At 59.1% G+C, this 12718-nt stretch overlaps 1 protein-coding gene across 3 annotated transcripts in view; it reads right to left on the bottom strand.

Annotated features, from left to right (window-relative positions):
- IGHMBP2 (immunoglobulin mu DNA binding protein 2) overlaps positions 1 to 10324 on the bottom strand; it is a 32025-nt gene extending 21701 nt beyond the window's left edge. For all 3 annotated transcript variants that reach the window (XR_005068859.1, XR_005068860.1, XM_037062567.1), the window contains exons 1-7: positions 10160 to 10324; positions 7475 to 7644; positions 5234 to 5417; positions 4897 to 4994; positions 3461 to 3624; positions 1770 to 1970; positions 349 to 496 (exon numbers count right to left, since the gene is read on the bottom strand). Coding sequence is in view for 1 of the 3 variants with exons in the window: in XM_037062567.1 (XP_036918462.1) it covers positions 349 to 496; positions 1770 to 1970; positions 3461 to 3624; positions 4897 to 4994; positions 5234 to 5417; positions 7475 to 7644; positions 10160 to 10245 (1051 nt within the window). In the remaining 2 variants the exon portion in view is untranslated. The remainder of the gene's footprint in view (positions 1 to 348; positions 497 to 1769; positions 1971 to 3460; positions 3625 to 4896; positions 4995 to 5233; positions 5418 to 7474; positions 7645 to 10159) is intronic.
- Positions 10325 to 12718: the final 2394 nt, after the last annotated feature.

Raw genomic sequence — 12718 nt, 5'->3', positions numbered from 1 at the left:
CTCACCCTCTGAACTTAGCAGGCGACTTCCTCTCCTCGGAGGTGTTTTCAGAGCCATTAACCAGTGAGCCCACACCCAGAGACAAAGCCCGCACACGTCCGACCCCCCAAGCCGGGCACTGGACTAAACAGGTGAGGCCCTTCCGACACGCACGTCCACCCAGGGAGAGACAGCCTGGACATCCCGTGTCCGTGAAAGAAACCGACCTGTAGTTAAACCCCCCAGAAGGAAACCCCAAGCCCAGAAGGTTGTGAATTCCGCACAAGCGCTTCCAGCACACACCGGAGAGGCCAGGGGCACACGGAGAGGCCATGCCCGAGGGCGGCACGGCGACGCCTGGCCCCTCACCTGTGTTTGTCGCCAGGATCACGTCCGCCGACCGCAGGCTCTCCAGCACGGCGGCCTCTTCCCGCTCCTTCAGCTCCTTCCTCAGCAGCTTGACTTCGTTTCGAAAATTGCTTTTCTCTCTCTTATCCTGGGTCTTTCTCATTTTCACCTACAAAGGAAATAAAATACAGTTAGTCTGACAGGACTTGGCAGGTATTTAGCTCTCCCCTCCAAGTACAGGCTGGGCCTGGCCCTGCTTAGCTTCGGAGAGCAGACAAGGCCGGGCGCCTTCAGGGTGGCGCAGCCGTGCACGCGGCTCGTTCCCGTTCACAAAGCGCTTTTATCTGCAACCACCCCGTCCACTTCGGTACATCCCTCAAAGGGCACCAAGAATCACCACCTTTCTGCAAGGAGCAACAGATGCACACAGGCCAGGCCCCAGAGCCACTGCCGCCGGCGGGGGGGCGGCGGGGGGAGGGGGTGCTACCCCTGCCGGAGCCACCAGCCAGGCTCTGGGAGCAGAAAGCGCCTGTCCGTCCCAGGAAGAGGGCTTTGGTCCTTCACAGACCAGAGAAGCTGAGCTTCGCTCTTCATTCCACGTTTGTCGAGAGAGCAGAAAGATTCCATGCAGCTCCTAAAGTGCTTGACGGACTCCCACACTCACAGAGATGGGCCCGTCCCCCACAAAGCCCTGCCCTGGGTGACGGGTGCCCCCTCAGGAACAGGCAGTGTCACTGTGCCTCACTCACAGGAACCACACCCCGAAAGCGCTGCCGGAGCTGCACGGGAGCAGGGCCCCTCCGCATCTGTGACAGAGCGCTGAAGTGACCGCACTGTCCCGTGCCGCCTCTGATGCTGGGGGACACACAGACCCTCTCCCCGTGCCCTTGGAGGGAATGGTGTGTGCACGGCACCAGCCCTGGGGGCCAGCGTGCCGAGGAGCCGGCACGCCGCGGTGAGAGCGTGGATGGTGAGTGCACATAGGGCAGGATGCCAAGGAAGTCGGGCGAACCCTGGACTGAGACCAACACACCGGGATGAGAGAAAATCGCTCACGCTGACCTGCGCCTACCGACCCACCGCACTCTCCTTGGAGAGGACTCGCCACAGGGACCAACAGACCGGACGGGACGGGCAGTGTCTGCAGTTTTGTTCTCGGGCTTTTCTCGTTTTCACTTTACCAACAGTGTCCAGACAGCACGACCAGACACAAGGCACATGTGAGGACCACGTTTTCTCCCAGACAAGCCCTTGCCTGCTCGGGACACAGCTGTCGGCTAAGTCCCCAGGAAACGCTGAGCGCAAGGGCAGCAGCCCCCACCTGGACCCTGGGCCACGAGGAGCAAGGCGGACACGGGCTGGTGCAAGTCAGCCTGGAAAAGCCCGCATGTCAGAACCTCCCGCCCGTCCCCGGGGCGGTGGCCGGGCTGAGGGACACCTACCAAGACCTGGTCGATGTCCCGCCGGATGTCCGCCACGATCTGGGCGCCGTCGCCACGCGCTAGTGCCGCGTCGAGACAGTGCTGCTGGACGGACTCCAGGAGCCGGGCCGGGTGCCCGAGGCGCAGCACCCGCCGCCTGCACCGAGCCAAAGCCTCCACCAGGTTGTCCACGGCGACGTTGGAGGGCGCGCAGCACAGGACCTGAGGGCGCGGGTTGGGCGAGTTTGTGTTCATGAAGCCGCTTCGGTGTACACGGAAGCAGACAGGAAGCCTCACGGGCAGAGAGCAGGGCGCAGTGTGCACGACTGGCAGTGCAAGGGGGACACCCGCAGCTGCAGGGGTGGGTGTGCAGACAGCCTGCAGGACGCACGTCACCGCGAACCGTCGCAATGTCTGGACACCCAGAACTCAGGGCCTGCGAGCCTCATCTCCAGAGCCCCAGAGACGCCGAGGGACTAGTAACTGCGGGGGGAAGGACACAGTGCCCGAAATAACCAGCTGAGACACCATCTCGTCACTGACCCCGTGGCTTTGCCACCTGACGGTGTGGCCCAGGACAGAGCTTGAACGGGCTGAGTCTTGCTCCCAGAACTGCAGCCCCGCCATTCGAAGCACTGGCACAGGAGGCAGAAAGGAGGGTCCCTGTTCAGGCCAACGTCAGGAACAGGGGCCACAGCCTGCCCTCCTCACATCCAGCATCGCCCTCCCCTCCAGGTGGCCGCAGGCACCCCCGTGCCCACCCACGAACACCAGGCACCCTCTCTCAGCCAGGCAAAGCCCCGAGTCTGCTTCTGCCAGGAGGCCCTCCTTTCCAGGCTGCCAGACGCCCGCGCCACACATCCGTTTGCAGGGAACCAGTGTCCACCCGAGTGCAGACCCCGACTCTGCCCCTCACGGCCGAGGGACCGAGGCACGGGCCTCTCTTCTCCGCCTCCTCGGCAGACCAGGGCCGCCCACGCCCGTGCCCAGCGCTCTGTGAGGACCAAGCGGGGGGGGGCACCCGGGAGCACCCTGAGGGGCGCCTGGTTTGTCGAAAGCAGCCAGGGCACGTGACGTACAAATGCAGGGCAGTGTTCTTCTGATTCTCACCGCCCATAGTTTATGGGCCAGGGGGTTTTTTAAAGCTGTCCCCGCGCTCAGAACCCATGGAGACGCACGCTGATGGCAGAGGCGGGCACAGGGCCCTTCCCAGCCCCTGGAAAGGCCAGTTGGCACTGGCACTCAGGACGGCGTCCCACGTCTTGGGAGCCGGTGTGCTGCGGGTGTGCGCCACGGCGGCTGCCCTGCACACACGGTTCACCAGGCCGCCGGTCGCTCTCGCCCCCACCGGTCTGCGGCTCCGCAGACACAGGGAGGCCCCAGCCCCTCCACACCCCAGGATGCCCAGCACGGCTCTGACTCAGAGCATGTGCATGGCAGACGTGCTGACCGGACGAACCCCGGCCATGGCCATGTGCATGACCAAGGGTCTGGGCCTCAGAGAACTCCGGGAGCCTGCTCCACAGCCAGCCCCATGCCCCCGAGCACATTCCCAAATCCCATGCAGCCATCAGGAATCAGAAAGGGCCCACCATGCCCAGCAAACGTCAGGGTGTCCTGACCAGTCCCACCCCAGCCGCCTGGGGCCTGCTGGGGGCCGGCAAGCGTGGCCGGCCAGAGCCAGTCAGCACTCAAGGGAAGGGGGACCCCACCTTGAGGCCCCGATTCACGGCCTGGAGGACGATCTCCACCACGGTGGTGGTCTTCCCAGTGCCAGGAGGCCCATGGATGATGGCGAGTTCCCTCTGGGACAGCGCGAACAAGACCGCCTCCTGCTGGGAGGCGTCCAGGGAGGCGTTGTAGAAGGCTGGCACCTCTGCGGGAGAAGCGACGGGGTCAGGCCCGGCTCTGCACCCCGGGCGCGCCCTCCTACCGGGGAGCACAGCCGAGTGCAAGGAGGGAGCTGGGCCTGTCCGGGAGTTGCCCAGCCACACGACATCAACCCGCCTTGTTTCAAGGGATTTCTCTGGAGCAGGAAGCGGCAGACTGCGGACCAGGCCAGACCCAGCCTGCTGCCCACTTCCCCGGGCAGCGCTCGACTGGGACCAGCCCCGCCTGCCCCGTCACCAAAAAGGTTTGCGGACTTGTGCTCCGGAGTAACAGACTTTCCTCCAGCAAGTGTCTCTGGGAAACATGCCTGTTTCCACCATACTGCCCCTGTACACGTGCCCGTGAAGTGACAAGACCAAACGACAGGAAAAGCAGTAGCAGACCCCAGGCCTGTGTTTCCACCCGGGTCTCCCACGACCGTTCGCTACCTGCTCCGTGTGCTCTGTCTGCGCCCCGAGAGCAGTGCCGCTGCGTCTGTCTCCGCTCCCACAGCCCCGGCCCCGTGCCCGCCACGCGGAGACGCTCACTACACAGCCGGGGGGCCGATCAGAGCAAGTCAGACTCAGGCAGACGCGGGGAGGAGTGTCGGCGCCGGAGCCAAAGCGCCCATGAGCTTCCCACCATCTGCACTGCGCCCCTTTCTGCCCGGGTATCAGCCATGATCAAGATAAGCCACGCTCCTTCAAAGGGAGTGAGTAAATTCCATGTGTGCACACAGGGGTAAGGCACATCATACATGGACGTGGAAAAAGTCTTGACCATCGGACACGAATATCTGGGAGGCGAACCGAACGGCGGGTTTCTGAGTGTCCCTGCTCATCTGCTTCCCTATTCCCAAATTTTCCACGACGAACGCATGTCACTCTCACAGTCAGAAGTTCCCACCTTCACTGTAAGGGCTGAGAGATTAACCCAGGAGACTTTTCAGACCAAAAAAGCAACACTCTCAAGCACACAGACGAGGCTAAGCCTGAGGCACGATCACTGTCACCTACTCCCAGGCCCTGGATGGAAGAGGCACAGACAGGGACTCAAAAGGACCCTGTGCAGAGGGGACAGAGGGAGCCACTCCCCTGGCCTGGGCACTGGATGGGGAGGCGGGCACAGCCAAGCCACACACAGGCACGTGGGAGAAGCGAAGGCAATTTCTTTGGCTGCGTGTGCATTCCCACACCCTGGCCAAGATGGCCCAGGTCACGGGAGTCTCCCTCCCTTCCTCAGTGATCTCAACCCAACGAGAAAAGGCAAAGGTTCTTACGAATGTCGCTGGCGGGACTGGGGGCAGCGTCGCCGAAGAGGACCTCGATGAGCGAGGACGCGTGGCTGGCCCGATGCTTCCTTAAGGCAGTCAGCGCTCTGCTCATGGAGAAAACGCAAGTGAGAAGCTTAGTGAAAACCAGCCGGGGGAGTCGGGGCCAGAGCCCGGCCCCGTGCTCCCCCCGCGGCACCTGCGGCCCCCAGCTCCACAGGGGCCCTGGACAAGCCCAGGCCAACCGAAGGCCCTGCTCTCTCTGTCCGGCAGGGATGCGCTCAGGCCGAGAGCACTGCGCGCGGTTAAGGACAATGTTACACGTGAGGGCCAGTCACATCCTTACGTTTTCAGTCGCTTGTAGGTGACATCATTGGCAAGTTTCAACAGTCGGTAGGAACTCTCGTGGTCCAAGCTCAGCTGGAAATCACAGGACTGGTCAAAGGCCACCGTGGCCGATTTCTGGGTGATCTTTGTCAGGACGCCAGTGGCCAGCTGACCGTCCTCACCATACAGACCCACAATGTCGCCTGTGAAACAGAGACTCAGTCACACACAGTCACACACAGACAGACACTGAACAAAGCTGACTGTAAATTGTTCTACAGAATAAATCTTGGCACATTCAAATATCCTGTATGTTACTTTCTCTTTTTCTAAGGTTTTATTTATTTATTTACTTACTTACTTATTTATAGGGAGAGGGGAAGGGAAGGAGAAAGACAGGGAGAGAAACATCAGTGTGTTGTTGCCTCTTGCCCACCCCCAACTGGGGACCTGGCCCACAACCCAGGCCTGTGTCCTGACTGGGAATCGAATCAGCAACCCTTTGGTTCGCAGGCCTGCTCTCAATCCACTGAGCCACACCAGCCAGGGCCTATGTTACTTTCTTTAGAAACTAAATCAGTAGCAGTAAAAAACCAAGTGTTTAACATCTAAACCACATGTGGAAATTGACATGGGATCAATGTACTGTTTAAAACAAACACGATGTCAATGAAACATCAGCGGTACACCCGGGGCCAGGCCCCCTGCAGGTCACCGGTCTGGCTGGGGCTCAAGCCCCGCCCCCCTCGAGCTCTTGTCCCAGAGGAGAAAGGTCAACATAGCAACCTGTCGGATGTCAGTGCCAGCGGCCCTACAGAAAGACGAAACTCGGGGCGGGGACAGAGGGGGACCAGGGCACCATCTGAGGGTGTGAGGTAAGGGTCTGGGGACAGGTGAGCAAGGGGCCCTGGGTGAGCTGGGGGCCACAAGCACATCTGGGGACAACACCAATGAGAGCTGGACAGTGTGTCTGCTGCCCAGGTCCCAGGGTAACTGCTCATCGAGTCACCATCTGCCAGGGATGCGGAGTGCGTGACCTGTGTCCAAGCCAATCGGTGCTTCTCCTGCCCCTGGCCACGGTGACTGTTCAGGGACAGGGCCACCACATGCTCACCCCCTGCTGACTCCGAGGGACACAGGGAGTCTTCTGCTTGGGCACCCAGGAAAGGGTTCTCATTCTCTCCAGCTAGACCATGATAACCCGAGGACATGGGCCAGAACTGCTCCCTCGTGGTGCCTGAGAATAAGGCAGGACTTCCTGCCCAGGCTGGCCTGGCCTCGGCTTTCTGCCCCTCGGACGCAGCTCTGAGTGAACAGGACCCCTCTGACACAAAGCCAGGGCCACCATATGCTCACCCCCTGCTGACTCCATGTCTACAAGAGTGTGCCAGGCAGCGACCAGGCACGGTCTCAGCCCTGGGCGTTCTCTTCCAGGCAAAGAGCTTCACCTGCTCCTTGATCTTTTCTCTGCCTCTTTCCCCAACATTTAGACCTCACCCAACAATATGTTTTTATTGGTTTTAAAGAAAAAGGGGGGAGAGAGAAACACTGATGTGAGAAACAACAACAGGTTGCCCCCCATACACACCCAGCCTGCAGATTGAACCTGTAACCTAGGCACGTGCCCTGATAGGGAATCACACTTATGACCTTTCGGCGTATGGGATGATGCTCTAACCAAAAGAGCCACCTGGCCAGGGCCTTCCTAACTTTTAAAGACAAACGTCAGGGGCAACAGTGCTCCTGGGGCAGAGGTCAGGTTCTGTGTGCCGGCCACCACAGTAGTGGGGAGCCCCTCCCTGCTGCGGCTGCCCCACGAGCGCCCTGTGTAGGACCTTGTGTCCTGGGATGCACACCTCCAAGCCACTGAGCCTTAAAACTGCTCCTCAGGTGGCAAACGACAACTCCACCTGGTGGATCTGCAGCAATACACCCAATTCCCGCCTGGCTGTCCCTCAGTATAAACGCCACCTCCTCTGGCTTCCTGCTTCCGGACGGCTGGTCAGGCTCTCAGGTCACTCCCTCCACGTGCTCATCAGCTGAACACACGTGTCTACCTCTGCGTGCCTGGAGCTCCCAGGCCACCTGGGCAAACAGCCAGTCCTGCTTGTGCGACCCTGAGAGGCACCAGTGCCATCCCCTCAGCCCGGGTCGATGCCACCCGTGTCACCGGGTCCTGTGCAACCCAGTCTTTACTTGAGCAAAACCCAGTTTGAGGCCCATCCCATTCGATTTGCACCCCCATCAGAAATGCACCGACCTGAAGAAAGGCTGCTGCTGGGAAGCAGGCCGGCAGACGCGCACCTCCGGGGCTCCAAGGTCACCAGGAGCTGCCCGTACAGCCCGGTCCGCTGGCTGGACAGCTGCAGCTTCAGCAGACAGACGCCTCGGCTCTGGAGTTCTTTCAGGGAGATGCCCTCCTGCCAGGCCCTGGAAGACACCCAACGGTCAGCATTGCACTTGTACTTCGCCTGTTTCCACTTCCGCCCGTGCGGGAGAAATCTCCCAAGGAGGGAGGTGGGGATGTGGGCGCCGGCGCCGAACAGGAGCCAGCCAGCAGCATACTGGTTCCTCTGCCGCCCCCCACCACCCCCGCCAGTGCAGCTCCTGACTCGGACCCTGGGCCACCTCCACCTCCTCTACTACCCCACCCCCCAGCCTGCGGCCCCTCCCGTGTACACCGGAAGCCCAGCTCGGCCTCTCCCTCTCCTCTCCAGAGCCCTGATTCAGATTCAAGCCCATGAACCTGACAGTCTGGATCGAACAGAGCTTCCTAACAGTGTGACATCTGCGCTCCCCCTGCTGCCAGCATCAGTGCCCAAGTGATGCCCCTAAAGTGCAAATCTATTCACCCCCCTCCCAACCTGCTTCATTTCAGCGTGGCCCTCCTCCGCACCACACTGACTCGAGGTCTCCGGCAAGGCCCTCCCCAGCCCAACCCCAGTTCATCTTCTCACGGGCGCTCACTCCGCACTCGGCACCATGCCGAGCCCTTGACTTATAGTAGAACTACTTCATTCTCCCAGACAACCTCTGAGGTGGGAATGATCCCATTATACAGATATGGTAACTTTGGCTCACAGCTGTAATCTGCAAAGTGCCACAGCCAGAAACGAAGGTGCTGGGATTCTCTAAAAGCTCTTAACAGTCATGATCAAAGCACCTGAAACAAATCCCATCGATGTATACAGCCCAATGGCTGACTGCAAACTCCGGAATCAGGTGCTGACTCCGCGGGTGTTAGCTTGGGCAAGCCCCTTGACCTCTCTGTCACCGCCTCCGTAAACATACAAGGAGAATAGCACTATCTCGCTTCCTAGGACTGGCACGGGCCGAGAGGCACTGATGCAGGTGGAGTGGTTCCGCGGGCCTCCACGAGTGCGCTCCCGCGTGGCGCTTCAACTCGGGACTAACTGCTCCTGTTCAGATAAAAACCCGTGTCTCCGCTCCTCCTGCAGGTCTGCCTTCACTCCTGTTCTCCTGCAGCGGAGCTCTGGCACCACGTCCTCCCTGAACCCACCTTTCATGTACCGACCGCCGTCCGCATCAGCGGTTCTTCCCCAGCCCCACGCTCCCACCGCACCTTCGCGCACTCGGGCGTTAGCATTTGCCATTTGTCACGCTGGAAGGGAAAGCTCAGGCTTCTGTCTACCCCTCGGCTCATTCCCAGGCTCCCAGTGTCAATCACTCTCTCCCTGGGGCCTGGCACACAACAGGTGCAAACGCAGGTGGACACTAAGGANCCCCCCGCTGCCAGCATCAGTGCCCAAGTGATGCCCCTAAAGTGCAAATCTATTCACCCCCCCCAACCTGCTTCATTTCAGCGTGGCCCTCCTCCGCACCACACTGACTCGAGGTCTCCGGCAAGGCCCTCCCCAGCCCAACCCCAGTTCATCTTCTCACAGGCACTCACTCCGCACTCGGCACCATGCCGAGCCCTTGACTTATAGTAGAACTACTTCATTCTCCCAGACAACCTCTGAGGTGGGAATGATCCCATTATACAGATATGGTAACTTTGGCTCACAGCTGTAATCTGCAAAGTGCCACAGCCAGAAATGAAGGTGCTGGGATTCTCTAAAAGCTCTTAACAGTCATGATCAAAGCACCTGAAACAAATCCCATCGATGTATACAGCCCAATGGCTGACTGCAAACTCCGGAATCAGGTGCTGACTCCGCCGGTGTTAGCTTGGGCAAGCCCCTTGACCTCTCTGTCACCGCCTCCGTAAACATACAAGGAGAATAGCACTATCGCGCTTCCTAGGACTGGCCGGGGCCGAGAGGCACTGATGCAGGTGGAGTGGTTCCTCGGGCCTCCACGAGTGCGCTCCCGCGTGGCGCTTCAACTCGGAACTAACTGCTCCTGTTCAGATAAAAACCCGTGTCTCCGCTCCTCCTGCAGGTCTGCCTTCACTCCTGTTCTCCTGCAGCGGTGCTCTGGCACCACGTCCTCCCTGAACCCACCTTTCATGTACCGACCGCCGTCCGCATCAGCGGTTCTTCCCCAGCCCCACGCTCCCACCGCACCTTCGCGCACCCGGGCGTTAGCATTTGCCATTTGTCACGCTGGAAGGGAAAGCTCAGGCTTCTGTCTACCCCTCGGCTCATTCCCAGGCTCCCAGTGTCAATCACTCTCTCCCTGGGGCCTGGCACACAACAGGTGCAAACGCAGGTGGACACTAAGGAAGAGGGCTGGGCACGCGCTGGCGGTCAACTGGGGGCAGAGGCGGGACCTCGGAGTGAAAGTCCTGGGAGGGGTACTTTAGATGGAGAAACGAAAGGGCTTCTGGAGGGTCCCAAACCAGAACGGGCTGCCCCGAGAGGTGACGAGGTTTCCACCTCTGGAGGTGGCCGAGCCCGCCCAGTGTCCGCCCGGGTCTGACCAGATAAAGCGCTGGGGGAACTGCCGGACGGATCCCGAAAGGACAGGCCACCGGCCGTACCTGCGCTCCTCGACCTCCGCTTCCCTTTCGAGCTCCAGCAGGTCCAACTGCTTGGCCACGAAGCTCTCCACAGTCGCCGAGGCCATCGCCGCCGCCCGGCCAGTGCCTGGAGCCGCCAAGGTCCCGGCGCCTCACGGGAAGGGATTCCCCCCCGGAACCGGTGCGTCGACGCACCAGGTTCTCAGCACTTCCGTTTCCGGCCGAGGCTGCGGGAAGATGGCGGCGGCCGTGGTGGCTTCGGCCCTGCCTGTCACCTTCGGGCAACTGGTGTCCGCGTGCAGCCGCAGCATCCTCAGACTGTCCGGGCCCGGAGCGGGTGAGACCCGGGCCGCGGGGTGAAGGGAGGAATCGGGGCAAGCGATACTTCCCGCCGTCCCGCCACGTGTGTGTGTTCCCACCTGATGCCTGCGGTGCTGCTCGCCTTTTTTTTTTTTTAAATGCAGTGAACATAATACCGCTTTGGAGTCAGGGAACCTACGTTCAGATCCTGATTCCTTTAGTTAGTAGTAGCTTACTCGTTGACCGTAGCTTTTCAACTTCTGAATAGGCCCTGTGTTACTGGGGCAGCGAACTGCGGTTTGAGAGGTTAGGTAACTTGCCCAGGGTCACCCAGCAGGGGAGCGGGCGAGGTGTGATTCAGAGATCTCCGTCCTGCCCGCAAACCTGCGTCTTACCATTGCGCCCAGGCTTTCAGCCACTCTCTGAGCCTTGCTGTCGTCTGGAAGAATTGTGATGAATGCCCCCGCCCCCCCAATCGTAACCCGTTCAGTGAAAACGGGCTGTATTCTAGTTGCTGGATTGTGAGGCTAAAAAAAAAAAAAAAAATTATGTTCATCAAAAACACTGTCAATTTCTGCCTGAAAATGGTTGGAGTGTGTACTTGTGTACACAAGTATTTACATACGGTTTTAAGTTGGGCTAAAATGTATATTCGACAATAGCAAAGAATTGTTCTTTTTTAGATGCTGTAATAGTGTCATGGTTACCTATGTTGTTGTTTTTTTCATTTTTTAATTTACTGTTTCTCCCGTTACCATTGATGCCCCATACTTCTCTGCCGCCTCCGCCCTGCCCCCCACAATCAGCACACTGTTGTCCTTGTCCATGGGTTTTCCTTTTCCTTTTTTGCTTGATCCTTCCATCTCCCAATCCACATTGTTTCATTTTTTAATAAATTATCTTTCGTATGTCAACATAAAAAATGTCCAAACCCGTAGAGAATTGTTGTAAGAATTTGTTTGAACAGAGGGCAAGTGCCGGGGCCGGATCTCAGATGCTCCGGAGAATGACAGCTTTGCAGGGTTTTTATGCTCTTGGAATCAAGGAAGTTACATTAAGGTGGAGAAGGCAGGGCAGGGACTGGATCGTGAGATTACGTGCTTTCTCAGGGTGGTTGGCTTTCGAAGGTGGGGTAACCCAGATGCGCGGGAGCAGCAGGCAGGGCTGGCTTACAACTCTGTCACTAAAGAAGCGATGGGCCTGGGCTGTGACCCCCCGCCGTGACCTGCCCAGGCAGGACTTTACGGTTTATTTCAGCGTCCCTTCTTCATCCACACACAGAAATACACCCACGTCTTTTCTGATAAAACAGAGTCTGACTGGCTGTGATGTAATTGCTGAGTTGGGCCGGAAGCAGTGTCAGTCAAACAAAGTGGGTCCCGGTACGGTGACGGATGAATCTGGGGCACACTGGAGGCCTCGGGGCCCCTGTGGCATTCTCTTCACTGGTGTGTGCTGGACATTTTAGGCTGGGGCATTTTTGCCAAAACGGTGGGACTTCCTCTAGAATGGTGTGCTCAGTTCCAGACTCAGACTTTCTAGGAGAAAAACACAGAGTGTAGTGAGTTCAGGGAAAGTGACCAAGACGATGAGCAGACAGGACCTTGAAGTGAAGGAAACGGTCGGAAGGACATGGCCTCCGTCCCAGATGCAGTGGTGGTCCGGTAGGAACCCCGTGGGGCCCAGGGCTGAGCTAAGGCCATGGTAAGGGATGCGGGAGAGCAGGTTCTCCCCGAGCTCCTAACAGTGGGTGGTTCCCAAGGGGGGCGCTGAGTTTCCAGTCACAGAGAATTCCAACAGGGGCCTCACGTGATGACTGAGCAGAGGAGATTCCATTCATTCTCGCACTCACCCGTTCATCTGTCACTGTCACTGAGTGACACTCGTCTGTCACTCAGTGAGTGCCTGTTATGCATCAAACACTGGTCCTGGGCGGGGTGCATGGGTGGCTAACAAGCACGATAACTTGTAAGGGGGAGCTTCTGGTGGAGAGAGGGTGTGCAGAGAGACAGGAAGGTTGCTCAATAAGCAAATAATGAGTTAGCTGGCGAGTCTTGTGGAGGAGAATAAAGGATGAGTTGGGGGGCTCGATTTTAAATTGGATGGTCAGGAAAGCCCCCACCACTGTGCTGGTGTTCGAGTGGAGACCCGGAGAAATGAGGGATTAGCCTCTCAGAGCACTTTTCAGGGGAAGGGCGGTGGGGGCACAGGCTCCTAGTGGGAGTGTGCCAGGTGCATTCTGGGAAAGGCAGGGAAGCTGGAGGGCAGGTGCCGAGGGGG

The sequence above is a fragment of the Sturnira hondurensis genome, unplaced genomic scaffold, assembly GCF_014824575.4.
Source record: "Sturnira hondurensis isolate 20B ecotype Veracruz unplaced genomic scaffold, ASM1482457v3 Scaffold0014099, whole genome shotgun sequence".
Taxonomy (NCBI): domain Eukaryota; kingdom Metazoa; phylum Chordata; class Mammalia; order Chiroptera; family Phyllostomidae; genus Sturnira; species Sturnira hondurensis.
The sequence above is the reverse complement of the archived record's forward strand: the minus strand, read 5'-3'. Positions and strand labels throughout refer to the sequence as shown.